This window comes from Catharus ustulatus, chromosome 20 (genome assembly GCF_009819885.2).
Source record: "Catharus ustulatus isolate bCatUst1 chromosome 20, bCatUst1.pri.v2, whole genome shotgun sequence".
Classification (NCBI taxonomy): domain Eukaryota; kingdom Metazoa; phylum Chordata; class Aves; order Passeriformes; family Turdidae; genus Catharus; species Catharus ustulatus.
The window spans coordinates 11930632-11958582 of record NC_046240.1 but is presented as its reverse complement, the minus strand read 5'-3'; the positions used below and the strand labels follow the sequence as shown (position 1 = coordinate 11958582).

Genomic DNA, 27951 nt, shown 5'->3' with positions numbered 1-27951 from the left:
GGCGGCGGCGTGACAACCTCCGGGCGCTCCCTTCCCGGGGCCGCCGCTACCTCCCAGAGTGCGGGGCCATGAGGGGGCCGCGTCCTGTGGCGGGAGCCCGCGGGGCTGCAGCATGAGCGGTCCTTGCCTGGGGCTGCGCAGGGCCGGGGTCCTGCTGTCCCTGGGCGCCGCCGCCCTCCTGCTGCTGCTGCTGCCGCGGGGGCAGCGCCCCGCCGTGCCCCGCCCGCCGCCCGCCGCCGGGCCCAGCGCGGCCCCGCCGCCCCGCGCGGGCCCCGGAGGCTCTGCCGGAGCGCTGCGCGGCGGGCCCGGGGCCGGCGGCCGTGGCGGAGGCCTCACGGGCAGCGCGCAGCTTGCGCGGAGGGGCCGCCTCGGGGCTGCCGGCAGCTCGGCCAGGGAGAGCCTAGAGCTGAAGGACATCTTTATTGCGGTGAAGACCACGAGGAAATACCATAAAAGCCGGCTGGACTTGCTCCTCCAAACCTGGATCTCCCAGGCGAGGGGACAGGTGAGACTTCGCCTGCGGGCAGGGACAGCCGGCTGTCTCGGCCCTGCGCTTTCCAGGAGAGCTGCTGCACTCTCACGGAGGTTTTTCTTACTTCTGTTAAAAGCAGCTTTCTTTGTAAGACTGTGGAAGACCGTCTTACATAAACGGTTGGTGTGAACATGCTTTTAAAAGAGTTCATTGCTAATTAAGCCAGTTACCTGCAATATGGGATCAGTAATCCAAGCAGACGTAGTTTGCTGATTTTTGTATGACTGTGGAAAGTTATTTCACGATAGTGAAAGATTCCTGGTAATGATGCATCTAAGCTTATATTTTCGACTAAGTAGTTCGGCCACCTAAGTTTTTCTGTAGAATGTAAAATTTGTTCCCTTGTTTCAGAATTTCAGTCTGATCGGGCATATTAATGGGATTTTGTCCAGCAGTTGGAACAAGACAGCGTTAACCACCTGCCACTTCCCACCCTGACTTGCATTCTTTATTCTTAACCTGCTTGACAGCTGTGGAGGATTCCTAGCCAGAGAAAGGAGGAAGTACCAAAAAAGACCAAAATCCTTTCTGTCTGGAAATCAGTTGTCTATACCCTGAGACAAGGAGGGTAAAATACAGCCTGCTTTATTGAAATTACACTCTTCTGGTTTGTAATGAAAAAATGTAACAAGTTGTAATGAAAAAAATTAACAAAAAAGGGGTTGAAGTTGATGCACCCCTACCCCATTCCAGTGGATACTGTGAAACAAACGACCAAGACAGACTAAACATTCTGAATAATGACTGAAACTGAGCAATTTTAAAATTCGAATCTGAAGCTCTTAAATGAGGACACACCATTTTTGTCTCCCACAGACGTTTATATTCACAGACTGGGAGGATCGGGAGCTACGCCTGAAAGCAGGTGAGCTGTGTAGCAGCGTTGGTGCGTGTGCTTTCTGTTATAACTGAGTTTTGTTTCTTTCATGCTTCCTATAGAAGTCCTTATTTTGTGCTGTACAATTAGGGGAGTTAAGATGGGGGAAATAGAGAAAATTTCTCCCTAACTGCCACCTGGACAAAATGCCTGGAACTTCTAGAATACTGGGTTCACCTTGGCACCCCCTTTCTTCTTGTTAGTAAGCTTATGTGGTCCGAAGTTATAGTAGATATTTCCTTTGTGCACATCTCATTACACTATTTATATACCCTCACTCGTTTTTATGCACTCACACAATTTTATGACCTCTGCAGCTTACATGCCAGATGGATAACCTGTGAGCCCTGCCTGTCCTGCAGTTTCTTCTCCATGTGTGTACCTCAGATGTAGTTTTAGTGCCAAATGTGCGCTTCTTTTGTAGTCTTTTTTTGACTACACATGCTTCTCAGACCTGAAAGGGCTGTTCTTTATTTTTCTAGGGGATCATATGATCAACACCAACTGTTCTGCTGTCCATACCCGGCAAGCTCTGTGCTGCAAGATGTCTGTGGAATATGATAAATTCCTAGAATCTGGGCAAAAGTAAGTGAAACACATTGTTCTGATTGACTTTGTTTCTTCCAGTCCTGTGCTTACAGGAAACTTGAGTAACCATCTCTGTTCCAGTAAGGAATGCTGTATTATCTAAAATGTAGGGATGAGTGCAGGAAAGGGAGCACAGCATGAAGCAGTGTTTATAAAGCATCATCTGAAAGGTGGAAAGGTTTATAATCTAAGGGGGTTATTAAATTTAGGCCTCTTTACAGAATTAGCATCAGTGGGTGCTTTCATCTTTCCTATTCTGTAATTTGGGACAGTAAGAAATACTTTCTGCTCCAAGCCTGAAAGACTATGACTCAGTTGTAAACCTTTAACTCCTTTTTTTATCCCTGTAACTTCTCGCTTTATTTTGTTTGAAGATGGTTTTGCCATGTGGATGATGACAATTATGTGAACCCTCGGACTCTCCTACATCTCTTGTCTGCCTTCTCACACAGCCAGGATGTTTATGTGGGGCGACCAAGTCTGGACCATCCCATTGAAGCAGCTGACCATGTCCAAAGTGATGGATCAGTAAGCAAACTTTTTCAGTTTGTCTGACAGACATCCTGATCTTCTAAGCCTTTAAAACCTTGACAATTAATAGGATTCCCCCATAAACCCAAGTGATTTAATCTGCAAGAAATGAACTTGGTGATGGTCATTGTCAGAGGTGGGTTGCTAGGTTAAGTGTACCATCACTCTGATGCTGTATGCACAATGGAGGTTGTGTCCTGGATGGCTCTCTGTTTCTGTTCCTTTACTCACACATGCTGTAATCTCCCTCACACTGAGCTTAGTAGGGCCTCTCCCCCTTGACTCTTACTTTTCCTTTAGTGGCCTTGGGGATAGTGTTCCTTGTTTTAGGGCTTGGGAGTTTGGTAGGAGTTCAAGGTGGTTTTTTTATTTCTTTTGAGTGCAGTATCACACACGTTCTCATCATCTTGAACCAGCCTCACATGAGTGACAAGAGCTTTCTGGATAGATAAAGCATTTCCAATATAAAGTGGTTACTAGTTTCTAAGAATCAGAAGCAAACATATCTCAATCACAAGATACAAGTGCTAAGGAAAAAGTCCTAACCAGGTCACCTGCACTGGCACATCTCTTTAAAGAGTGTATCAATACACCAGACAGAAAGTCAGTTATAAACCAGCTTGTTAGGGAAGACTGCACAACAAAACAGTCTCCTTGGACATGGAGCCCATATATATGTATGGACCACCTTTGACATCCTCAGTAACACTGAGCTGGCTGTGTGACCCTTGGTTAAAATGAACAGGGGGTGAGACTATCATTTTCCATTTCATGTGTTACCTCTCTTATGCTAATTTTATGGTTGACCTGCTGTCTGTTTAAAGATAGTTTCATTTGAGAGAACAGCTGCTTTCAGCAGCCTAGACAAGTAGAGACTCATCTGTAGCCTTGTTCTGACTCAGATGGAGTATGTGATATCAAATAGAGCCTTGAGTTCCCTTCCCTGCTCAGCCAAATTCAAAAACCTGATTATCAGTAACTGTTGTTTTTTCTTTTTGCTCTTCAGAAGACAACCGTGAAATTCTGGTTTGCCACAGGTGGAGCTGGATTCTGTATCAGCCGAGGTCTTGCCCTGAAGATGAGTCCCTGGGCCAGGTAAGCACTGTTCCTAGCTGAGCTCCATCAGTGCATGTTTGGGAGGCTTTAAAACACATTTTGGCTTGTCTCCTTTGCTCTCTGTCACAGCCTGGGCAATTTCATTAGTACTGCAGAAAGAGTGCGTCTTCCTGATGACTGCACTATTGGCTACATCATTGAAGGGCTGCTGGAGGTAAAGCTGCTACACAGCCCATTGTTCCATTCCCACCTGGAAAATCTGCAGAGACTGCAAGGCGAGTCTGTGCTGCAGCAGGTAGGGCTGTGCCTCGTGTTCTGTTCTTATAATTACACCTCAGTCTGGTCAGAAAGAATGCTCTGTAGACTTAGCACTCTTCAGCAAAGAAAGATATCTACAGACTCACTCAGAGCTGTGACCTGCTCAATTCCTTCATTTAGGTAAAAAGCTCAGTTTCACCCTGGCCAACTAGATCATATAGCTGTCCCCTCCTTTGGGGACACATTCTGCTACGTGAAGCCTACGTAGGGTGTTCCCCATCTCCTTTTAAACCCTGACTTTTTGCGTGTGGCAGTAGCAGAAAGTGTAGAAGATGGCTAAGTAGTCTTCCTGGTTTTGCCTAAGGCAGCTATATAAGTACTTCTTCAATAGCTAAGGCATAATTAAATGTCTGATCACTTTTAAGAATAATTTGTCTGAATCTCAAGAAACTTAAAGATGCTTCTGAAAAATCAAGTTGTTTTTTAATTGCTAGGGGACATTTTACCTCCCAGGCAGCAGATGGAGCCATGAGGCCATCCAGCAGCGGTGCCTGTATCACACTACTTGGCACCATAAATAAACAGAAGGGTGGTTTTGCCCCTGCTGTGTCGTTATATTTTTCTGGCAATTGTATTAGGCAGCAGAAATGTGCACTTGGGGCCAAATTCCACCGTGATGTCATTGTGTCAGTGAATTTGACTGTAGCATGAATACATTGTTTCACTGGTGATCATTGGTTCCATGAGATGAAGACACCTAACCCAAAACCCAGGAAATGTACAATTATAAAGAAAAAATAAGTCTTCTTCTACCTGACACCTGAAAAATTCTTAATGCAGTGCTTGTGTGGAGGAACAGCCCTCATCTGGGGTTCCTAATATATGAATTTTGTTCCAGATTTGAAACATGACAATTCTTTCCATACCATTTAACATGCAAATATTTATATTTTTCCCTTGTGCTAAAATATTGCAGACTTCAGGCAATGTCTGGTGAGGATGAACATGTTATTTAATGAAGGTACAGACAGTGCCAGGATTAATATCCTTACAAAGCGTACAGTTGCAACTCATCTTGTCCTTCAGGGCAATGCAATTTTCAGATCTTCTGTGTATTCTCCCACATTGCCCTTAGTGCCATTCAGCACGGATGTTGTTTATGTCAGAACTAACTGCTGTCCTCCAAATGTGATCCATGTTCAGATTAGACAGCATCTTTGGAGACTTTCTTACCTCATTAATAACCCTGCTATCTCCACCCTGTTTTTCTGCATTAGTGTTAAAAGTTCTGAATACTTACTTGTTTTTACAGGTAACCCTGAGTTACGGCGACCCTGAGAACAAACACAATGTTGTGAGTGTGGGAGGAGTGTTTGGCCTTCAGCAAGATCCAACCCGGTTAGTGTCCACTACCTTGTTCTTGTTTATCATCTGTAAGATGATCAGACCCACTAATGGGGTTATTTTCTCATGTCAGCTCTTGTTACTATGCCAAAAGCTGGTAAACCCACCCTCTGCTCCATCAGACTGTTGCACATGCAATGCTAGTATGTTCCATGTATGGAGAATTCCAATCTAATGCTGGTGTTTTTTTTTTTTTAATATAGATTTAAATCTGTCCATTGTCTGCTTTATCCTGACACTATTTGGTGCCCTGCTAAGAAGATGTCATAATTCTTGACCAGCCACTGACACCTATGTCTTGGCTAGTTTGCATAAGGCAAGAGTTGTGGAGATTTTTGGTGATTTTATTCTTCTTCTGGGAGACAACCACAAAGGAGGTAGAGGACTCTGTTTAGGAAAGCAATAAGGCATGGTTTGTTCAGCTGCAGCCTGGGACATTCCAAGAAGAATCTTTGTTCTTTTGTCTAGTGGCTCTTCATAAGATGACCGCAGTCCTGTGTGTATGAGTCACTTCACACTTTCATCTGATGTCAGTGAACCTGTGCTTGGGCGCATCTGAGGCAAATGCAGTACTGGGAGTGAGAATGTTCTTACCACCCTTAGGGGTTATTAGAAGCCACTGTCTTGAAGCTGGAGTGCTAGAGCAGACTGTAGTCCCCATGGCGACGAGAGAAGGGAAGTTTTCACTTATCTTTCTTGGGAACAGAATTATTTAAGAGCTTCTGTGGCCTGCCAGATTAAAACTCCAGTGGGCCAGAATATGGAAATCCTGGAATCACTCTGGTAAACAAGGCTGAAAGTCTTTGTCATGAGAAAACCCTGTATGAGGGTAAGCTCACTGAGGACTGGATAAGTTGCTTACAATGTACATTCTCCCCATTCATCCATGTGTACCTCCTGTGGAGGTAATTGTCAGACCTGGCTCTCATGCCAGCTGAATTGCAATGGTTGGTAATTATGATTGATTCCCTTGATATTTGATATTGAAGAAATATTTACCTGACAAGATTGTTCCTCCCACTTGGCTGGTAGTTGGTCACATGATTTGGAGAAGCTTGTGCTGGCAAAACACAAGCAGTGTGAGGGGGAAGGGATACCAAGGAGGGTGGGTTTTGATGATATCATTTGAGGACCTTTAATTGTATGACTTAGTTTTGAAAGTGGAAGGAATGAGGCTCTATGTGTTTACTTTTCTGTTAGCCCAGACTTTGGCCATGTGCAAACCCTACCTGACCTGAAGAAAATACCTTTGCAAAATCACTGTTTACTCTTATAAAAAATACTTACTGGTTTAGTGCTAGAGTATGAGGCCAAATTAAGAGTAATAGAATGCCATTGTATAGTCTGGAGCTGTGATTACTGGCTTGATTGTGGACCTAACCGAAGTTTCAGGTTTCTAAATGGCTGTTCTCTGCTGTACTGTGGGCTTCAGCTAGTTATTTAACTTCCTGGCAAATGCCTGTAGTGTATTCAACTATGCCACTTTGCACAGGTGCCAGCCTCCTGAAATATACCGTGTTCCCTGCATTTTAACAAACCTTCCAATGTTTACCTCAGTACATTGTCCTCCTTGTATGATTTTATGTAGTTCCACTGAGGAGCAAACAAGCTGACTGCTGCTTACTACAGTCCTGCAGCTTATTCTTGTATTTCTCCTTTCTATCATGTGTGCTAAGGTACACATGAGGTATGGAAATAAGAAAGCTGCAGGGAGCTGGATCAAAGCCCAGCTAGCACAGTGGCTGTTCCATAATGGGCTGTCAGTGTTACAGGTGTGCCTGTCACAGAAAATAGAAGAGGATTTGTGGAATAGTAGGTTCTACCTCTTTATTAGGTCTTCTGCTAAGTAGAAGTGCGGCATCCTGTGGTTTAATTATTTGTCATTAATAGTTCTGGAGGCTCCTGCTAGCCATACTTTTTTTTTTAAAAAAACACTTGTTAGATTTTTGGTGAAACTTCATGAGCTCTTGAAGTGATTTTGTCTTCAAGCACTGCTTCTGAACTCTTTTTTTGGAACTTTTCTTCCCCTTCCACTGGAAGCAGCCTCTTGTAAGATGACACAGACCAAGTAAGGACTGGGCAGCAATTGTGGCAAACTGCAGTTTAAAAATTACAACACTTTATATTGATGGCAGCAAAACTAAACGGTAGAAGTTTCACACTGTGGTCCCTCGTCACACTAAGTGTGCCAAAGAGGCAGTGCCCTCAAAGCTGTGAGCATGTTTATGGAGCTTAAAAAGGACCATGTTCTCCTGCAGGGCAACGGGCAACTGCTCAGCGTGTTCAGGCTCAGTCCAAGGTTTCTTGTGTTGAGAATACAGTAAGCTGTTTGGATTTATCAGGATGCAGCTTTTTTATCAAACTACTTTTTCATACATAAAGTGATTCTATAAAATAAATATTGAAATATTTCAAAGTCTGTGTTTTGTCATATTTCTTCACATGTTCTCTTACATCAAAAATGGACCCTAAACCCCCTAAATCCAGAAAACTGTGCCCTCATCTCAGGCTCACATGCTGCCAAGGGCCAAAAATGACCGGGATGTGGAGAACAGAGATGGACGAGAAGAATCCTTGTAGCTGTTTCTTAACAGAGTACAGTCAAAGAATTGAGATAGTGAGGATTTTAATTGTCATCTTCAACAGCAAGTTCGAGGGAGCAGAGCTGGCAGGTCTTTTTGATCGGACTCAAACGATGCTTCAGTCACGAGTGAGAGGCACGGAAGTTCACCCGTGTGTGCCGGTGCCGCTGGCTGCGCCCGGCCGCGCTCCGCGCCCGCCCCGCCCCGCGGGCCCGCCCCGGCCACAGTCCAGCTCCACCATGGAGCCGCATCTCAGCTTCCGTGGGCGGCGGGCCCTGGTGACTGGGGCCGGCAAAGGTGACCGGGGGCTGGGGGCCGGGGGCAGGGGCCGGGCAGGGCCGAGTCTGACGCCGTCTCCCCGCAGGGATCGGTCGCGCCGTGGCTGTGGCGCTGAGCAGGGCCGGAGCCCGGGTGACCGCGCTGAGCCGGACGGCGGCGGACCTGGAGAGCCTGACACGGGAGGTACCGAACCCTCCTTCTGCCCCCCGGGCTCGCCCCCGGCCTCCCGCCCACCGCGGCCGCTCTCCCCGCAGTGCCCGGGCATCGAGAGCCTGTGCCTGGACCTGGCGGACTGGGAGGCGGTGGAGGCGGCGGTGGGCGCGGCGGGGCCGTTCGAGCTGCTGGTTAACAACGCGGCGGTGGCGGAGCTGCAGCCGTTCCTGGAGGTGACGCGCTCGGCCCTGCAGCGGTGAGTGCCCGGCCCCGGCGGCTCCCGCACCGGAGCGCGGCTCCACGGGGAGCTCCGGGGCCGAGGATGCCCGCCAAGGCGTCACAAAGCTGGGAACGTCAGAGACGGCGGCAGAGCTTTCCAGAAAACGGTGTTTTTAGAAGGGAACCAGCTGGAAAGAACAAAGACAGCAACACCCGACAGGCTGACATGCACACTTCCAGCAATGCCCAGTGTTGGTCGATTGTTACTGCATATGTCCTTTTTCTTCACTGTCTTTTCATTCCTTACATCATCATCTTTCACCCCTTAACAGCAAAAGGGAGCAAAGCACTGCCTCTTACATTCATTTCTAAGTAACCAGAACCTGCTGTGCCACCTCCAAAATGGTGGGGTGCACCTGCCATCCCACTGGCATGGGAGGAGAGTGCCTTTGCCTCTACCCATGTTACACCAGCTTTGTTTTATAAATCTGTGTGAAGGGTTTGCTTGACCTAAAAGTCATCTGCCGTGGCTGTGGCCCAGGGCTGTTTAAATTTTGACAGAGGAATTCCATTAGGCTGCATAAGAGCAGAGTCCTGTGTAAAAAGTGCCTGATGCATGCCTGTACCTCCCCCGACTCTGACAGGCTTGCAGCCAATAGATGGTTCCAGATCATTGCTGAGATCCTGATTATTCTGGCTCTCCTGACAACTTGGCCTTTCTGTCCGTGTCCTAGATTATCAACAGTGTTTCCAAGAGACCAGGAGCACTTGTCCTCTGCTGCCTCCCAAAACAGCTCCCTGGGCTGGGTTACAACCACTCTGTAACTTAAATTTGATTTATTTCTAGGTCTCTTGATGTGAATTTTGGGGCTGTCCTTCACGTTTCCCAGGTGAGGAAGAACAGTCACTGCAGCTGCCTCCATGAATAGCAGTGACTAAATTGTTGTACATAGCTGGGGTGTGTGTCTGCTGTGGGGGCTGAAAGAACTGCAGGAGCTACATGAACAACCCCTTCACACTCTTGCTTGTAAGCAGGAGGCAGTGAGGACTTGCTTCCTCCAGATGTTTTTGTTCTTTGGTCTACCATAACAGCCCAGAAAGATTTCTATAGAGTGAAAGAATGACTTCTCTTTTTATTTTTTTTTCCCCTCTCCTTCCCCCACTCCCAGATAGTTGCTCGGCAGATGATTGCACAGGGGGTGCAAGGGGCTATTGTGAACGTCTCCAGCCAGGCATCAAAGCGTGCACTGAGGGACCATGCTGTTTACTGTAAGTGTGTGCACATTCAGCACTGCCTCTCTCTCTTTCAACCAGCTGGAGCCCCACAGTCACCAAGCTGCCAGCTGCCAGTTTTGGGCAGTGAAATACCCCCGTGTTCCAGACCAGGTGCTATACCTCCTCTTCTTCCCTTCTCTTAAAGGTTCCACAAAAAGTGCTTTGGATATGCTGAGCAAAGTAATGGCAATGGAACTGGGACCCCACAAGGTAGGAGTCTGTAAGAGAAGTGTGAAAGCTGAACCTGAGCACAACCACAGCAGTTGGGTTAGATTGTTTGTTCCTTCTGGTCCCAGATTAGGGTGAACACTGTGAACCCCACCGTGGTTATGACAGACATGGGAAGAATTAACTGGAGTGACCCTCAGAAATCTGCTGCCATGATCAATCGGATTCCCCTGGGAAAGTTTGCAGGTCAGTGATACAGGTCTCTCCCCAGGCTGTGGTCACATGTTTTCTCACTGACATCAAACCCACAAGTTGCTGATTTTTGGGCTAAGTGACAGCTCTGCTGCACGCCTTTTGGCTGAATTCCTGCAGTATTTGATCAGGACAGGATGAGAATCAACCCTCCTCTCACTTTTTCTACCACCTCCTCATCTTGGGACAAGTGAAATGAAATTACTCTGGTGTTCATAAACCTGACTGGGTGTTTGCTGTGACCTAAGCACCATTTGATCATAAGGACACTGATGTCCAGCTCTCAGCCACACTGTCCCAGACACTCCATCAAGCACAGTTTGAAGACAAAAACACTTTCCTTCTGTAATGACCTGTAGGGGGCAAAGGCAGACCTTTTTATGTGTTTGTTTTTCTGGTACAATTTGAGGTGGGCATCAGATCTTCTCTGTGTTTGATTGCAGAGGTGGATGATGTGGTGAACAGCATTCTCTTCCTGCTGAGTGACAAGAGTGCTATGACAACTGGCAGCTCACTGATGATTGATGGGGGCTTTCTTGTCTCCTAAGATGATACCTGTATTTCATACCTGGCCTCAATTTTCATATTAATACTGCCTAGATGTAAACTGGATAGAAAACAATGATACAGGCTTCTTGCTGGAGGGGCAGGAGGGCTGAAGACTGTATTAGAATTGAGGCAGAAAATCAAGCTGCAAGGCTGCTATATAATAAAGTTCACATACACCTTCATGGAGAATGTTTATTGCACCAAATAAGGTTTTATCTTGTCACTCTACATGATGATTAGAAATTGGACCTTTCTTCCAACCCTGTTCCCCCCCCACAACCCTTCAGAAGCTCTCCCTGTTCCATTCAAATCCAGAGTCTGTCTGCATTTTCAGTGGGAAGGGAAAGAAGTTAGCAGACTCCTCATTGTTTCCTTTGTTGTCTTTAGTAGAAAAAAAAAATAGAGGCAACAACCCCAGCCCTGCTCTGCAGAGACTGGATTTTGGGGGGAGACCCTGCTAAAGACTATTGGGGGGGAGCAGCACCATGTAGGGTGTGCACACACAAAAAGGCAAATGCATTGATTGCACAGAGCTGTTTCACTCAAAGAGTTTGGCTAGTACCCAATAAAGCACCTAATGATTCATTTTTCAGCTTTTAATTTACTTTGACCCCTTCCAGGGCTGCTTATGATCTCTTTAACAGTCTCAGGAACATTCTGCTAGAGCACCAGTTTGTTAACTATTAGCCACAGCAGGCTGGATAAGGAGACTCTACTACCGTCCCAGCTATTCTTGTCTTTCAGCACCATTGAAATCAGCTCCCTCCCCACTCCCACCGGGATGTTCACCACCCATTTCACCTGCAGGTTGAAAACAGGTGTTTCCAGAACAGGATGGATCTCTCAGCCTTTCCACTTGGAGTTCAGGAGAGCCAAAACAGCTTGTTGCCCGAAGGAGCTACCTTGCCTTCCCCACTGTACCTCCCCTGGGGGCTGTATAGTCCCCAGCTGGTATCCTGTCCCCACTGCCCCTTCACATCAACACTGACGTTAAATCAAAGAGACATTTAAAAAACACTGACTTCGTACATGATGAAGGGCCCTACACATCCCAGCCCCCTTCAGAAACACCCAGCTTAATATGCAATCTGATGACAGCATGCTGAGCCAACACCTAGGCCACAGCCCTCAAAACATGGTACACTTCTTGCCAGGCTTCTTCACAGGCGGTGGGCAGAGCACAGCCCGGATGGCTTCATCAAACACCGTCTTCAAGCCCCGCTGTGTCAGGGCAGAGCATTCAAGGTACTTTACCGACCCTGGGGAAAGAGAGCTCCAGCTCAACCACTCCAGTTCTAGCACCATACACTGTCCCTCACCCCCTCACAAAGTTCAATGCCGCTGACATCTGCCTGCTCATGAGACTCACCAATCTCCCGAGCCATGGCCAAGCCTTGAGGATAGGTGATGGGGGCCAGTTTCTTATCACGTAACCTCTCAATAGTGTCCTTATCATCTCTCAAGTCCAGCTTGGTGCCCACCAGGATAATAGGTGTGTTTGGGCAATGGTGTCGGACCTCAGGGTACCACTGAAACAGAGAGGATGATAAGAAAAGTTGTTACAGGAATGGCACCATAACCATGAGGATGCATTCCTACTATTGGGAATGAAGAGGTTTACTACTGACATGATGGCAATACCTGGACTGATACAGCTGCCTACAGTTCTGATAAGCTCTCCAAAAAGAGACTGGTGCAGATTTATCTGTGAAGTCACCGAGACACAGAATCCTGACAGACATTACCAGCCAACTCTGCACACTTAAGTGCTTCCCTTAACTGTATTTTAGCTTCTAAGACATCCCTTATCTTACAACACAGATTCAGAAAGGCAGTAACTTAGCCAAAGAAGTAATGAATAAAAAGCAGGCCCCACTTAAAACCTGCAGACAATGATTTTCCCTCACCAAAACACTACTTCTTGAAGTTTTGGGCTTGTAGGTGTGGTGCTGGGTGGGGCAGGGAGCATCACTGGTTCTTCCCTTCTACTGTTTCACCCAGAAGAAGAATACTTTACCTTAGCTCTGACATTCTCAAAGGAGGCTGGACTCACAAGGGAGAAGCAGATCAAGAAAACATCCTGTGCAGAAACAAGAGGGTCAGCTGTGCAGAAAGAAACAGCTAGAGAGTGTAGGGAGGCTGCAGAGGGAGCTTGACAAAGAACAACCTCCTCCCACAAGCAAGGACTGCTGTGGCTTTAAGAAATTCTTCTCCATTAAGGGTGTTAAACTAATTCAGAGAGGGAAAGAATGGACCTTGCATGTATGATTACATCTTTCACAATGCTGGGCTCTGCATGTTAAGAGTCTCATGCCTCAAACATCTTAACAGCACTAAGAGCTTCACCAGCAGCAGCTGCTTAGGAACTGCTACACCCAGAAACACTCCTAGGGCAGTCCACTGGGGATCTGCCCTGCTAAGAGAGAATGGGAATATGGAACTGGCTACGCTGCACAGCAGCCCTACAGCATTCCTTTTACTTGAGCCTCCCTGGGGCACCCATAACTCTTTAAAGACCACTACAAAGAAGAGATTAGAGCAGGACAATCTCTTGGGACAAAATCAGCTGTGATATTTCTTAAAACAACCAGAATTCTGGGTGTATCTGCAGGAACTCAGACCTTCCTCACAGGAAAGCATGCCTGTCCTTGGAAGCCACCCTCCTGCTGAGAGGGAGCAGTCACAAGCCAGTCCAAGCCCAGCACTCACCGTTTGTGGATAGGAAAGAGGCCGCAGTCGGTCATAGTCTTCTTGCCCTGCTGTATCCCAGAGGCCCAGGTTCACTGGCTTTCCATCTACCATCACATTGGCAGAATAATTATCAAACCTGCCAATGAGGAGTCCCCATCAGTGACAATTCTGTGGTGACCTTCACATCTCTATACGGAATTCAAAGGGGCAATGAATCAGGAAAGGATACTGCAGCACAGTTCCAGTGGGGCAGTCTGCCTTCCTCCCACACACAGCCACAGCATCATCCTCACCCGTCAAGTTCACAATCTGATTTGCCACAGCCACCTCCTCACATACAAACCCAACTTTTACATACACAGGCATACGGATCAAAAGCAACTGAAGCCTCAGGCCATTACTTACACGGTGGGAATGTATTCTCCGGGAAAGGCATTTGTGGTGTAACTGATCAGCAAGCAGGTCTTCCCTACAGCTCTGCAGAGGGTAAGAGTGACAAGCATAAAGAAGGGTACAGCTGGAGCACTGATGTAGCAAAACTCACCCTTCCCCCACCGAAAATGCAAGGTGAGGTAAAAAGTTACCATGTGAGAGAACAAACCTGTTGCAGGCTGGAATTCCCTAGCTGTCACAGTCATGGCCCGAAGTCAAAAGGTGCACCTTGCCTGAGCGCTTCCTAACCCTGGCTCTCTGCCACTCCTTTTCCCCACCCATTCAGCCCTCAGCAAGACATCAGTTAAAACATAGTTGTTCCACAAACCAAGAGAGGGAATAAATTAGGGTTGTGTGCTAGGCTCAACAGTTTCATAGTAATTTTAGCAAAATGGATAAACTGAGGTTAAAAAACATGCAACAATGCAGAATTCTGCAAGCTTCTCAGATACAGGACTTCAGTATCAATAAATACAAAAGAGGAAAAGTAAGAATCCATAAACAAAACTAGACTTTAAAATTAACCACTGTCAGTTTGGAAAAAGATTAGTGAAGAAGGACAGAAACACCAGCTTAGGGCTTTGCTGAAGGTTGGTGGGATTGGTCAGCGCAGCAGTGGCAGCTGTAATGGCCAGGCTGGGCCTGGCTGGCAATAGCATAAGCACACGGACTTCAGAGTCCTGCAGAATTCCTAACGGAGAGCTTCCCTGTAAGAACAGAGGAGTACCAGCAGTGTGAGCACCCTCTTTATCACAGAGAAAGTTGTGAACTGCCTTCCAGGAAAAGACTCTGAGTGCCAGCGAAAGCTGGCTGTGAGGTGCCTGGGTGAAGCTGGATAGCTGGCAGAAATTGGTATCCCCTACACAATTCTGCAGCCAGACTGACACCAGAGAGGATGTCAGAAGAAAGGAAAAGAGTTGATAATCCCCTGCACACACCAGGATGACAGAAAGCACAGAGAGAATGATCCACTATTACAACTTTTCCTCTGGATTAGGTCCCCTTGGTCTGAGAAGAGAGAAGTTTTGTCATGAACCACACTACACTTACCGATCCAACTTTCTTCCTGAACTATTTCTCTTTCCCACCAAACAGGGAAGCTTGTAATTGACAAAAACTGTGCACCTGTATGTTTCCAATTTCTTTTAGTGTGCAGTGTTAATTTGATCTTAAGGCAAAACACATGACAGTACACTTTCAGCTGAACTCTATTTCCAGCATCCTAAGCTCCAAGTCATTCCTCTCCTCTCCTCTCTGCAATAAGGCTGTGCTTTCTCCTACTCCCTTCTTTAGCTCTCACAGGCTGAAACCTGGAAGGCTTCACTGCAAATATGAATTTGAGAGGGTGGCATGTAAGAGAAAGAGGAAGTCTAGTCCCTGCCTAAGACCAGGTCACATTTAGGTCTGAATACCTCAGCTCTGTTCTTGCTGTGGTGATCAGAAAAGTAAACCAGAACTGAGGAAAAATATGCAGGAGAGTTACAAAGCAGCATAAATCTAGTGCATGCCTGCATCTTTCAGGCAGATGTGTTCCCTAAAAAAGGCATTTAAGAAGAGCCTAGAGAAAAAGCAAAAAGGGTGACAAGGAGCACATGGTGAAATCAGAACAGCAACGCATTTCACCTCAGAACAATCAACAAAAGGACACACGAAACCTGCGAACATCAAGATTTTCGGGAGGACTCTGTCAGTAACCAACCAGGTACAATGAAAAATAGCAAAATACCAGCAGCTAAATAAAACAACAAGGAGACAAACGTAAAACCCAAGGGAAGCCCGTGTCTGCTCCCCAGGCAGCACCCAAGTTCACCAACTATGAAAGGAGCAGGGCAGGGCTGCGCGGGCCGCGGCAAGGCCCCGCTCTCCCGCCGGCCCCGCTCTCCCGCCGGCCCCGCCGCCGCCGCCGCCCCCGGCCCGGCCCCGCCCGAGCCAGGCCGGACCGAGCCGCGCTGCCCGGCGCGGGGCCTCCGCCGGCGGAGCAGCTCTCCCGGGACGCAGGCCCGGGCCAGCCCTCCCTCCTCCCCTGGCGCCGCCGGGCCCGTTCGGTGCGGGGCTGCGGGGGCCGGGGCGCGGCCGGAGCGGCCCCTCCCGCACTCACCCGTCGCCCACCACCACACACTTGATCGCCTGCATCTGCCCGCGATGGCGGCGCCGCGACTGCGCCGCAGTGACCGCCCGCGGGGTGGGGCGGGGCCGAGCCGCGCAGAGCCGAGCCGGGCCGGGCAGAGCCGAACCGAGCCGAGCCGAGCCGTGCCAGGCAGAGCCGAGCCGCGCCGCGCACCGGGGGCAGGGCCCGTGTCTCCGCCCCCGCCGCTCTCCCGGGCCGGCCGCGGCCCCGCCGCGGGACAGAGAAGCGGCGGCTCCGCCCCGCGCAACAAGCGGCGGGTGCTGCGGGGTCGGTGCCGCCCGGGGCCGGTGTCCGCACTGGGGCCGGTGTCCGCACTGGGGCCGGTGCCCGCACTGGGGCCCACCCGCTCAACCACAACGCTTGAAAACCTGGTTACGTTGTAGCTGCACAGTTCATCGTCATCTGCCCAGAGCTGCTGCGGAACAAAGGTGGAATAGCAAAAATCCTTCAGAAGATGGCTTTTGGCTTCCCCCTGCTCACCCAAGGTACCCTGCCAGGAACAGAGGTGCCCACAGGAGTGGCCCTGTCTGAAAACAACAGGCTGTGCTGTTCCCTTAGCCAGCAGCTGCACACAAGGTAGCTCTTGCCACAGGTTCTCTTCGTTACGAGTAGGGAACAGCTTCCCCGTTTCCCTGCTTTTATCTTAGTCCAGAACCAAAAACATCCCCATCTCATCCACCTGTAACAGCCTTTTAACTCCAATACAGGCTGACAGGGTCTTCAGGAGAGTAACACAGCAGAAGGTCCCACCCCCACATCAGCCAAACATCCAGTTTGCCACTGTCCAGTGTTAATGGCAAAATGCAAAAGTTTTTTATTAAGTAGAGCAAAACCCAATATAAAAAATCATTAACACAAAGCAACCAGTCCACACAGAAACTTTCATTTTCCAGGTGTCTCTTAAAATATGTACTCTAGATATGTTCCCACCCCACACTCACAGGAAGAACTCTCTCAAGGCTCAATACTGCTGGCTTGACAAGAGCTCCTGCTTTCCCCAATTCACACTCTCATAATCCTTCCCTTTCTCCAGGTCATGCAAGGACTTGTGCTGTCAGGACAGGAACTACCTTCTCCCCTTTGTGCTGTGAGAAGCAACTCCCCAGTGTCACACCAGAAGTACTGCTCCTCTCCAGGTTAAGGCCACAGCACAGTTCTAGGAGTCAAGAACCCAGGAGAACAGTTTTGCCACTTGCCATAGTGAAACTGAAATCCTCTAGCAATACCGGCCACAACATCTTCAGCTAGGGGCTGCAGTTCACAGTGAAGAAGCTCAGATGTTGACAGCCAATCACCCACTCAACCTCTCCTGCCACTCATTGTAGAAGTAGAACCACTGCCAAAGCCCAGCTGTCCCACAAGGCCAGCACTGCACCAGAGCCCCTCGGTACAGCTGTTTCTTTCTGTCCATGCTGAAGGTGTATCTACGGCCCATCAATACAGCCAGAGCCACAGCAGGGATGGTAAAAAAGCCAGAGAGGGTCCAGTCAGACTGCTCCTGTCTGTAAGCACTGGGTGAAAAAGCACAGACAGGTAATATCTGGTGTTTCCAGCAGCTTCAGGATGCCATTAGCAAGGCAAATTGCTCCCACCCACAGGGAACTGTAAACACTACTGTTGCTTTTTCTCACGTTTCTCTGTGAACAGCCCTGGCATTCAAACAAATGCTGCAGCAGGGCCCTGCCAGGGAACATACAACCCCCCCAGTAACCCCCCATACACATAGGCTGTGGCAGTGCAGGGGAGGGGGCTCCACATCATGGATCAGACCCACAAGCCTGGACGATTGTTTCCTCCTCTCCTTTACACTGTCAGGAGGAAGATTTCTCAACAGCAAGGGCATTTGTCTGTTTGTAGGCCTTTGTATCACCCCATTTAGGAAGAAGGAGTTGTACCTGATTTGCTCACCCTTTCCCTGACAGCAGGTATTTGGATCCTTTAAGCCTCACTCTCACTTCCTAGAACCATGGGTTCCCAAGGGAGATCCCTGCACATATGCCATGATGGCATTCTGCAAGAAACTTGCTCGCTGGGCCTCCTCTTCCCTCATCCTGGAGATTTCAGCCTCCTTCATTCTCAGCTTCTCCAGCAGCAGAGAGATCTCACCCTCCTTGTCCAGCAGTGCTTCACGGTGATTACTCGACAGGGCTGTGAAAAAGCAGCATTAGTAAAGAAAATCACGGTATCCCTAGAATAAATAAGAACAGGCCAAAGGCAATGGAAGTGGTATGGTCAACAAGCACACAAGAGGAGCTGCATGAGACAACATGAGAGGTTTTGCACAGACAGCATGCACAGTTCACTGTGCAGGAAACCCAAACATTTTGCTTGCTGTGCAGCTTTGGATGGTCATCTGAGTCTTGGTCTCTATAAAATGAGGACAGGAATCCCTATAAATACACGTGGATGGAGAGTACAACTCACAGGTGTACTCACAGGCAGGAAGCACTTGCTGTCACTACCTGTGAGCACAGTTCAGTTCCAGGCCCAACGCAGGGTAACTCAGCATTAGTATTTGAGAAGCATAAAAGGATCCATCACCTTTCAGCTGTCTTTCCAGAGCTGCAATCTTCTCTCTCAGCCCACTCTGGGCTGTGCGTTCAGCCTCCAGGTGCCCAATCTTCTCCTGTAACTCCACTTTCACCTTATTTAGCTCTGTCACTTTCTCCTCTTCCTTACTGTCCAGGTCCTGACACACAAAGACAAATCCATCAACAACCAAACAACTTCAGCATCTTGTTCTGGCCCTGTGGACTATCTCTACTCCAGTCCAAACTACCTGCTGAAGTTCATCCAGCCTCCTCCTGAGTCCATCAGCACACAGGCTCAACTGTTTGGCTTTGGCCTGGGCCTCAGCAACCATCTCTTTTTGCTTAAGGCAGCAGTTCTGAGCTTCATCCCTTGACTCAGTCATCAGCCGCAGCTTCTCTTCTAGGTGTTCCAGTCGTTGCTGCTGTAAGACACGAAGGAAAATTAAAATTATACAGTCCCACCCTCTTTGTTCCTAATACAATCAACCCTTTGAGTCAACTGGTACTGACAAGCACAGGACACAGCCGTGCTCCTTGCACTCAGGAGTGACTCCAAGCTGCTTCCTCTTGCCAGGGAGGAGACTGACAGAGACTGAGAAACAGAGACAGCTCCTTGGCAGATGCACAATGCCACTGCCAGTGTTTATGACCAAGGCTCTATCTTCACTTCCTCCATACCTCAAATGGCTCTGAAGCACCACTGCATGCAGCTAAGCAACTGCTGGGTCAGTTTTCTATGGGTCAGATTTCTATGTCTATAACTCAGTGAAGCATTTTCTTTTGTGATGTTACAAATAAGTAAATATTTTAATAGTTTTTGTGTATTTTCCTCATCCCTAGCTCTCTTTCACAGGATATTAACTTCACTGCCATTTTCGCTGAGTCCAATACTACACTGACTTTACCTAGCAGCAGTAGCCACCTGAAGAAATTTCTGAGTTCAGAGAAACAGGAGCACCCCATAAAAGTTGCCACTAAAAAGAAGGATCAACATCTGTCTTCAGACCTTGGCAACTTAAATTAAACCTGCCATGACAATATCCACATCTGTTCTGTTACTACTGAAGATAATTCAAATTACACTTTTCAGGTTCCTTCCTTAGAAATCATATCATTTGTGGGTCAGTGAAACCCAGAGAGGAATTACTTAGCATCTCCCCAAGACTAAAACATAGACTAGGTAGCCAAACCACTTCCTTCCCACAGGGGCAGGAAGGAACAGTCAGGTCCTGTCCTTACCTCCTCCAAGCGTGCCTGACTCCGGACTTTTATTAACTCCTCCTCTGCCCGTCCTCGCTCAGTTAGTGCAGCTGCTTTGACTTGACTCAGCTCCTGCCACAGAAACATGGAAAACCATTCCAGAAAGAGAAGCTGCATCGCTGCAACACTGACCAGAAAACACTAGCAGTTTTCAGTCACAGGCTGTAATACGACACAACTCTCCTTCTCACTCAGGGGCAGCAAAAGCAAGCAAAGATGACAAATCTTTCCTCACTTCAAGACTGCTATCTAAATTAGATGTGAATTTCAGTTACATGAGGGTAAGTATTGGTTAAAGCTTTCCAAAACAAGGAAATAGGAAAGAGCAGTGCTGGATGTAGCTGGGGAAAGATATTGATAATCATGCTACACTACTTGGGATAACATGAGAAACCTGTGAAGTCAAATCTTAAGAAGACTCTAACCCTGTACAATGGAATCCTTATTTTTGTCCAATCTGAATTTACATGTTTCTCCTTGGAACCTTCTTCCTTAGTCCAAAGCAGTAAAAACAATTTTAGCCGGTATACTGTTGTTTTCCGTTCCTCCTTACAGCACATGACCATCTTTACAAAGGTCTGCAGTGGGAGACTCCACAAAGCTTTCCTGGCAGCCTTCTCTGTGCACTGCTGTACGAGTGATTAACGTGCCTAGAGCATTTTTTCTCACCTCCTCCAGAGATATCCTGATGGCCTCCAGCCTCTGGATCCTGTTGTGCAGGGAACGTTCACTGGCCTCCATGTGCTGTGTCACACGATCCACCTGCAAAGCAGCAGAAACCATTTCAGCAAGTGACAGAAAACCATTCCCATCTCCAGGCATAGCAAGCAGCAGGACTACTTGTCACAATAGTGAAGCACCCTCTCACTGATCCACCTACCAACAAATAAAAATTTTTACCTCCCCCAGAACTGCAGTAGGAAACTCTAATACAAATACAATCTGCCCTCTAGAAACTGGGACTTTTTAGACAGGGATCCCTCCAGGCCACAAGGAACATAGAGTCCAAGCTCTCATTGTCAAGTGGTACAAAACAAAATAGATTCATTTTATAGCTGTGACGTTGGTAAAATCTACCTGGCACGTGTCTTTTCTTAAAGGATTTCAATATCTTCAGAGAAATCTATTAGTATAATTTTATTTTGGAGGGGTTTCAAACCTCAGTAAAACACTGCAAAGAGAATTAGTTGTAGTCTGTCAGCCTGTCCACACTCAGACACAATCCCCTTTGACACGTAACAGAGAGGGAATTAGCATGCTGAGCCCCGTGAAAGGACTGCTTGTGTATAAGCAATTAAAACATTAAAACATATCTATTTCAGAAGCAGAAAAATACTCCTTATTTGTAATTACCTTGGTGCACAGACCAACACAAAGGCCAGCCTCCCAGCCTCTCTCACAGCATCACATACCATTCTAGCCCATACTTTTGAAAGCTAGAAAATCTTACTAGCTGGTAGAAAGTCTTGTGATCTCTTCTGTCAGGCTTTGCTTGAAGAAGTGGCCCATAATTCCCACAAAATATCTGAGTGCACTAACTTTTAAACTTTTTTTAAGGGCACATGACTGTAAACAATGGCCTCCAGTGGCAATTTATGTCAGGACCAAAGAAAGACTAATTGGGATGCTGCAAAAACCTCATCCTTACCTCTTTTACCCGAAGGGATTCCATGTCTTCAAGGCTTTGTTTAAATCTTTTCTTCTCCATTTCCAGACGTTCTGCAGATTAAAAGCAGGCATATAACAATTCTGACATTCCTGCCACACAGCTGTATTCATACTCTTTCATGCTCTTTGCCAACCTTTTCTCCTCAGCTGCCTGTGCTGTTGACTCAGGAACAATGATTCCAAACCACAGGTGTCCACAAGCTGTTTCTACTCCTCCACTCACCTTCAGCCTCCACAGCCCGCAGCTTCAGCTCTGCTGTTGTGTTGGTCAAGTCTTGTTTTACCTGGAACAGCTGATCCTGCTGAAATTTGCACTTCCTCTCCAACTCGTCCACCTACATAACGAAATCACCGGCACAAAGGTTTTTATTTTCCTATTAGCACAGAAAGTTGGCTGTACAAGACAACAGAGACCCCAAACAAGGATCAAAGTAGAGACCATATATAAGGAGCAGATGTTATACATGTTCAAGTGTCACTTCTCAAACTTGGACTTGGTTTCCCACCTGGCTTCTCAGCAGCAGATTTTTCTCACTGGCAGCAGACAAGTCATGCAAAAGCCTGCCTTCACGATCAGCACCTTCCTGCAAACAGAATCAAAATTAAAAACCTGCACTCCCCCCAGTTATTGCACTACGAACCTATGCTAACCAACATCACTAAATCCAACCTACACCATGAACACCAGAGCTTCCCTTCACACCTGGCAACTACCTAATTTACACAAGAATTTTTGTCATGATGGCTTTAGTCAACCCAGCAGTGGTAAAAGTCATGCTTCCCTATAGCATCCAGCATCCTCTAAATCGACACAAATCAGTTATGACCTATAGCCCTGCTCTCAAACATAACTAGAACTTATCCAGCTCACCTGCTTTTGTTGCTGGAGCTCCTTGAAGTGGCACTCAGCCACAGAGTTTTGCTCCTGCTTCATGGCATTCAGCAGCTCTCCCAAGTTGCGCACCTTCTGCTCAGACAGAGCCAGGGCAGCTTCAGTCATCTGCAGCCTATAAAGAAAAGCACTTTATGGAGTCTCTTCCAAGACAGACACTGCAGCAAGTTCTCTATGCCACATGGTACAAGGTGGCATAGTCCATCTTGCAGTAGATGAAATTTGGCCACCTAAATGAGACATTTTTTTTCCTTCTGGGAGAAGGACACGCTGACCTCTGTATGCAGAAGCATCTACAGTGATCTGAGACTTCTCAGGCCCAGCGTTCTGGTGCCCATTGCATTTGCCCTTTATTATTTTCCATGAGCCATTTTCCCCACCCAGACCCCTCCAGGACTTGCCTGCTCCCACAGAAAAAAGCTGGCTAATTTATATCATTGCAAAGCTGTTTAAAATTAGAGACACGATTTTAAACGTGGCTAGCAGAAGCAATTTGCTTGTTCTGTCCAAGAGGGACATGTCCACATCACTGCATGGCATAATACTGCTGCCTCTACCTGGCAGAACTAAACATCCTGCTAAACTAGGTAGGCTCAGCAGTGTTCGAAGTCAAACCCAGGCATGTGCATATGGCTCTGCATAACCAAACACTTCTTTAGAGCACTGAGCACTTCCTCCTCACTGTTCCCAAGCCAGGCTCCTCCATACTTGCAGTGGTTCCCAGAGAACACTGTCAGCTGCCGGTGGAAGCAGGTAGGGACTCCTGCCAGGCTGTAAACCATGCAAGGAACATGCCCTCATCCCATCTGCACAATCCTTATTCTTTCTTCCCACCTTCTGTAATTCAATTGCTCTTACACCAATGCACTGTAATTTTACTTGAAAGCAGGTTAAGTATCTAGTGTGGCAAACCCAAAGGCTGGATCTGACTGTAATTTCTGGATATCACTGCAGAACTAATCAAAACAGTAATCCAGCTGCCCCTACAAGATTATCCCCCTTCTTAGAAGCTCTGCTCGGCACTGCTTATACAGCACACTGGGAAGACAGTTTTCCTCCTCCATACTTGGTTTTCAGTGAATTCATAATGGAGTACTGCTCATCCAATGCCTCCTGCAGCTGGCTGACTCGTGCTGCAGACATTCTGCATTTGGGAGGGAAAAAAAAAAGGTGGATAATTTCTGTCAGGAAATGGAGAGTGCTCAATTCTGCCATCAAAGAGCAGAAAACATTTAGAAATCTAACTCACTTCTCACTCCTGGCTCTTTCTTCTTTCTGCTTGTCTACAGTATCGACAAAATCCATGAACTGTGAGCAAGGCAAAATTCAGTGAGAAAATGAACTGCATCAGCTACAAACCTTTAAATTTCTCATCTTTCTCTTCCCAGCAACAGCTGAAGAGATGTCAAGCCACGCTACTGGAAGCAAACTGGAAGTTTGACTGGTTTATTAGCACATGTGAATAGGGTCATCAGTTAGAGGGACTCTGCATCCTGAGGCATCAGATAGAAAAAAAGATCTCTGGGTTTACACCACTTGGAAAATATCAAACCAATTGCAAAAGAAGAAACAAAAGCACAAATAAAAAGCACTCCTCCAGAATCCAGAGTGAATATGTGTCCATTCTCATACTGTCACTTGATTCCTAGGCAACCTAGCTCAGAAGACAGACTCATGCTGTGTGCCTGCCCATAAAAATGCACATACAACTTCAGGTGCACAATAATATTGTCACTGAGTATTCTGTGGGTATCTCGAGGGAAAGCAAAGGATTCCAGTTACTCCATTTGAACTGCCAACATCTGCTGACCTGCTTGTTCTTCTCGTCCTTCAGACTCAAAACCTCCTTGTTGAGGATGTTCACTCGGTTCTGGGCCTCACTCAGGATAGCCTCACGGTCTTGGTTGTGATCCAAGGCTTGTTCTGATGCAGAGAGAGCAGAAGAACATGCACAAGTTTTTAAAGCAACAGAAAAGCAAGCACTGCTGGAAGACACAGCACTCAGGATGACCACTGGCTAACAGAAGCACCAGGATGGTTCTCAAGCTGGCCCACGTAGAGTCCCACCCTGCATCACAAGGTGGGATGGGATCAAAGAGAGCAGTGTGTGGGGAGTGATCAACACCCCAGCCTCAGGAAAGCTGTTAAACTCTGCTGTGGGCAGGGCAATGACACAGAATGTGCTGTGTAAGCCACATCAAAACTTGGCTCATCAGAGGCAAACCATGAGCAAAAGTCTGGCATCCTCCCACATTCACATGGCACGGCAATCTCTAATAACTCCATCTAAATTATTTCTTGCTTTCGCTGGTGAAAGTGACACTTCCAACTTGATTAGCCCTCACTAAAGGACAAGAGGAGGTGACACAGGGCACTGTGGAAATGCTATTGAGAAAGGGAGGGAAAGAGGGTTAGCTCTCTTCTGAAGCAGCAACTGCCCTATATCCCCCAAGTGCTGAAGTGGGAAAGGACTTAAGTGACTTATCACTGTACACACATCATACTTACCAACAGCTTTCAGGATGTCACCAGGAACATTGTTTCCTGCCAGCTCCAGCCTCTTCAGGGTCTTGTTGCTGTGCAAGCAGTTCAGCAAAGATCGGCCACCCAGAAGCCCGACGTTATTCCATCGCAAATCTACAGAAAGCAAACTTTCACCATGGCAGTCACCTATCTACTGAAAAATGCAAGGCTCAGGAGAACCCATGCTCCTTACATATCTACAGGCACAGTTGACTGACCCCAGATGGTGTCAGCACAAACACAGGTGAATACTGTGGCCCCTTTCAAGATGACTGAGAAAGTGACAAAGCAGGAAAGGCAAGGATAAATCTTTAGTAAACTGCAGGAAACCGTGACAGCTGAAAATCTACACAAGTCTGCATCTTACATTTGGCTCTCACGAGCCTTCCTTCCACAGACAGAATCTGTGGATGAGAAAGAATCGGCAACAAAAGGCACATTTCCTACAGGAAATTCCACCAAAATTCCATATAAGGACAAAGCAAGTGTGAATTAAGTATCAAGAGTCAGCCACGAGGCATGCCAACAGCAACCACAGAAAAGAAGGAAAACACTTCCTCCTCCACTAAAGACTGTTCTGCTCCAAGTACACAGCTCTTCATGTTCAGGCTTAGTTCCAGAGATTACAATTTCAGTTCCCCTTCTCCAAAGGCCATGGGGGTTGTGACCTCTCCCTGCACAAAGCCAGCAAAGCACTCCAGACTGACGGGAATCGGAAATGACACCAACCAGTTGGAAGAAATTGAGGCAAGAAACCTGAAGATACAGGTGTGTTTGCATGCATGTATGTGGGCAAAGAACTCTCACCCAGCTCCTGAAGGCTGCTATTTTGTGCCAGTGCCATGGCCAACTCTCCAGCCCCTTGATGGTTAATCTGGTTATTGCGTAGATCCAGATGCTGAAGAAAGTTGTTTGCTCTCAGTCCTTGGCAGAAAAAGGAGAAGCCCTCCTCCCACATGCCGAGGCTGTTCCATTCTAAGGTTAAGCTAGGGAAATCAGACAGGATTAGTGTTCATGGAGCAAACGGACAGCTGCATGAACTTGAATGATACATGGATCATGGTGTACCTGGTCAAACACCCAGCTCTGCGAGCGGAACTGGGTTTCAGAGAGCAGGACGCTGCCAGGGCCCAGCATCCTCCAAGAGATCACCTCCAGTTTTCATGCCTTTGCCTTTCCCACCCCCCACAAGAAATTGCACCACTTGGTATTCCTCCTACCACAACAAAAAACACCCTCAACCCTTTTCAAATGTTGTGCTACATCCAGCAGGAATAGCACAAAGAGAGGTAGATACATTTTTTTACCTCCTGATGGATTTGTTCTGCATAAGAAGTTTTCCCAAAGCCTCAGCTCCCATGGTTCGCAGGTTATTTCCCTGAAACAGAAGCCCCAGGTGACCCCTAAGTCTGCCCCAGTCCACTTAGACCACAACCACCACCAGATGTACCCCAGCTATGATGCCAATTTCAGTTGGACAAAGATGGTCCAATCAACATTTGTTTCACATATCAGTCAGCCTTCCACAAGATGAAAAACCCTGGAGGAACAGTGGATCCATATGCACCATTGGTCTTATGAGGGCACCATGACTGAGAGCTTGCAAAAATCACAAAATTACACAGGATCAGCATGGGCCATGACGGGACAGAAAACAGCAATTCTAGATAAGCATAATTATTTAACATACTTCATTAAGAAGGGCTCTCTTAACACCTAGCACAAATGAGTACGAAAGTGATGATGCACTTTGTGACTGTTAAGTTCAAGGGAATGGCTGTATGCCAGAGGAATACAGACAGAAAGTCACTCTCAGTAGACAGACAATCACACGTGAAGGCAGATGCTTGGTTCAAAGCCCAGGCTAGTCAAAAGACAGAAACACAAGCAGAACAGCTAGTAACTCACTGATCAATACAAAAATCCCCAAAAAAAGGCTACATATGCCTCATCTGCCCAAGCAGTAACTGATAAAAGGTATATAGCAATAACTTCTTATCAAAATAGAGTAACTGAATAAAAAGGGATTAAAGATGATCTGCAAAGTAACTTCGGGAAATTGTGACATGGCGTTAACAAGTCGAGGAAAGAGTCAGTTGAGAACAAAAACCTTACAGAAATATGCATCTTGTTGAACAATCCTGCATCAGGACTGTCCACTATTTCTGATTAAGCCTGTGCTCCTTTTTCTTTCTCCACCATAGAACACTCTTAATTCTATTTGAACAGACTCACCTTCAGATCCAAAGATTTGACTGTGGTGTTGGAGCAAAGACCATGCAACAAAAGTCTTACACCTGAGCAGAAAAAAAAAAGCTGTTTATTTAACCTACGAAACTCTCTGCTTAAACTAGCAGCGTATCATCCTGTTAAACAGCCAGCTCGGGAGACGTGGCTGCGATAAACAAATTAATCGGTAAAGTGTCACTGCTGCTGGAAAGCGTGAGCCTGAGCTTTCAGGACAAGAGACTGTTCCTATATTCTCAAAGGTGCCCGGGCAGAGAACTACATGTCCGCTTGTACACCGACCTGACTCGCCCTGAAACGAGCGCACGTTGAGACACGCTGCGCTGCGCACGGAGTCCCGGCACCGCCGGCCGCTTTAGCCGGATCGTCCTGCCTGTCTGCGGGCAGCAAAAACAGAGCTGCCCTCGCCGCCGGAGAGAACCCAGCGGTGCGCGGCCACCCGCACGGTCACGGCCCGGGCACCTCCGCCGGCCTCGAATGCGAGCGAGCTCCCGCCCCAGCCCGAGAGAGCGGCCCCGCCTCGGGCGGCCCCGCGCACCTTCCTCGCTCAAGCCGCAGTCGCCGAGCGCCAAGGCGGCGAAGGGCGCAGCACCGGGCAGCAGCCGGCCCAGCGCGCTGCACGTCTGCAGCGACAGGCTCTGCGCCGCCAGGTCCAGGCGGCCCCGCGCCGCGTCCGGCTCCCGCAGGCGCTGCAGCACGGCCTCCTGTGGGGCCGCGCCCGCCGCCGCGCACAGCCGCGCGTACTCCTGCCCGAACTGCTCCATGGCCGCGCGTCCCCGCCGGAACTGCTGCTGCCCGCGCGCGTTCCCGCCGGAACTGGTCCCTGCCGCGCGCGTTCCCGCCGGAACTGGTCCCT

At 47.8% G+C, this 27951-nt stretch overlaps 4 protein-coding genes across 6 annotated transcripts; 2 read left to right on the top strand and 2 right to left on the bottom strand.

Moving 5' to 3' along the window:
- Positions 1 to 15: 15 nt before the first annotated feature.
- On the top strand, positions 16 to 7662 carry RFNG (RFNG O-fucosylpeptide 3-beta-N-acetylglucosaminyltransferase). The gene is made up of 8 exons (XM_033076682.2): positions 16 to 505; positions 1349 to 1397; positions 1892 to 1994; positions 2372 to 2525; positions 3535 to 3623; positions 3714 to 3879; positions 5155 to 5240; positions 5450 to 7662. Exons 1-8 carry the CDS (start codon positions 113 to 115, stop codon positions 5514 to 5516), a joined length of 1107 nt encoding a protein of 368 aa, XP_032932573.1. The 5' UTR covers positions 16 to 112; the 3' UTR covers positions 5517 to 7662.
- A 380-nt stretch (positions 7663 to 8042) lies between these two features.
- On the top strand, positions 8043 to 10905 carry DCXR (dicarbonyl and L-xylulose reductase). The gene is made up of 8 exons (XM_033076499.1): positions 8043 to 8125; positions 8193 to 8290; positions 8362 to 8516; positions 9327 to 9369; positions 9649 to 9748; positions 9900 to 9964; positions 10051 to 10168; positions 10618 to 10905. The coding sequence occupies exons 1-8, from the start codon at positions 8068 to 8070 to the stop codon at positions 10719 to 10721; spliced, it is 741 nt and encodes a 246-aa protein (XP_032932390.1). The 5' UTR covers positions 8043 to 8067; the 3' UTR covers positions 10722 to 10905.
- On the bottom strand, positions 10885 to 16109 carry RAC3 (Rac family small GTPase 3). The gene is made up of 6 exons (XM_033076501.2): positions 15945 to 16109; positions 13820 to 13891; positions 13433 to 13550; positions 12741 to 12803; positions 12093 to 12252; positions 10885 to 11982 (listed from the first exon to the last, which is right to left on the bottom strand). The coding sequence occupies exons 1-6, from the start codon at positions 15977 to 15979 to the stop codon at positions 11852 to 11854; spliced, it is 579 nt and encodes a 192-aa protein (XP_032932392.1). The 5' UTR covers positions 15980 to 16109; the 3' UTR covers positions 10885 to 11851.
- A 655-nt stretch (positions 16110 to 16764) lies between these two features.
- Positions 16765 to 27859, bottom strand: LRRC45 (leucine rich repeat containing 45). Of its 3 annotated transcripts, XM_033076494.2 has the most exons (18): positions 27634 to 27859; positions 27084 to 27145; positions 26156 to 26226; positions 25656 to 25834; positions 24834 to 24962; positions 24136 to 24248; positions 23575 to 23633; positions 23392 to 23469; positions 22305 to 22440; positions 21940 to 22017; positions 21657 to 21768; positions 21414 to 21484; positions 20435 to 20527; positions 19745 to 19837; positions 18754 to 18927; positions 18516 to 18663; positions 17883 to 18122; positions 16765 to 17485 (listed from the first exon to the last, which is right to left on the bottom strand). In XM_033076494.2, the coding sequence occupies exons 1-17, from the start codon at positions 27857 to 27859 to the stop codon at positions 17926 to 17928; spliced, it is 2019 nt and encodes a 672-aa protein (XP_032932385.1). In that variant the 3' UTR covers positions 16765 to 17485; positions 17883 to 17925. The 3 variants fall into 3 exon arrangements, with proteins under 3 accessions (XP_032932385.1, XP_032932384.1, XP_032932387.1); XM_033076493.2 differs by having other exon boundaries at positions 16765 to 18122; XM_033076496.2 differs by having other exon boundaries at positions 16765 to 18122; positions 18754 to 18924.
- Between the last annotated feature and the right edge of the window lie 92 nt (positions 27860 to 27951).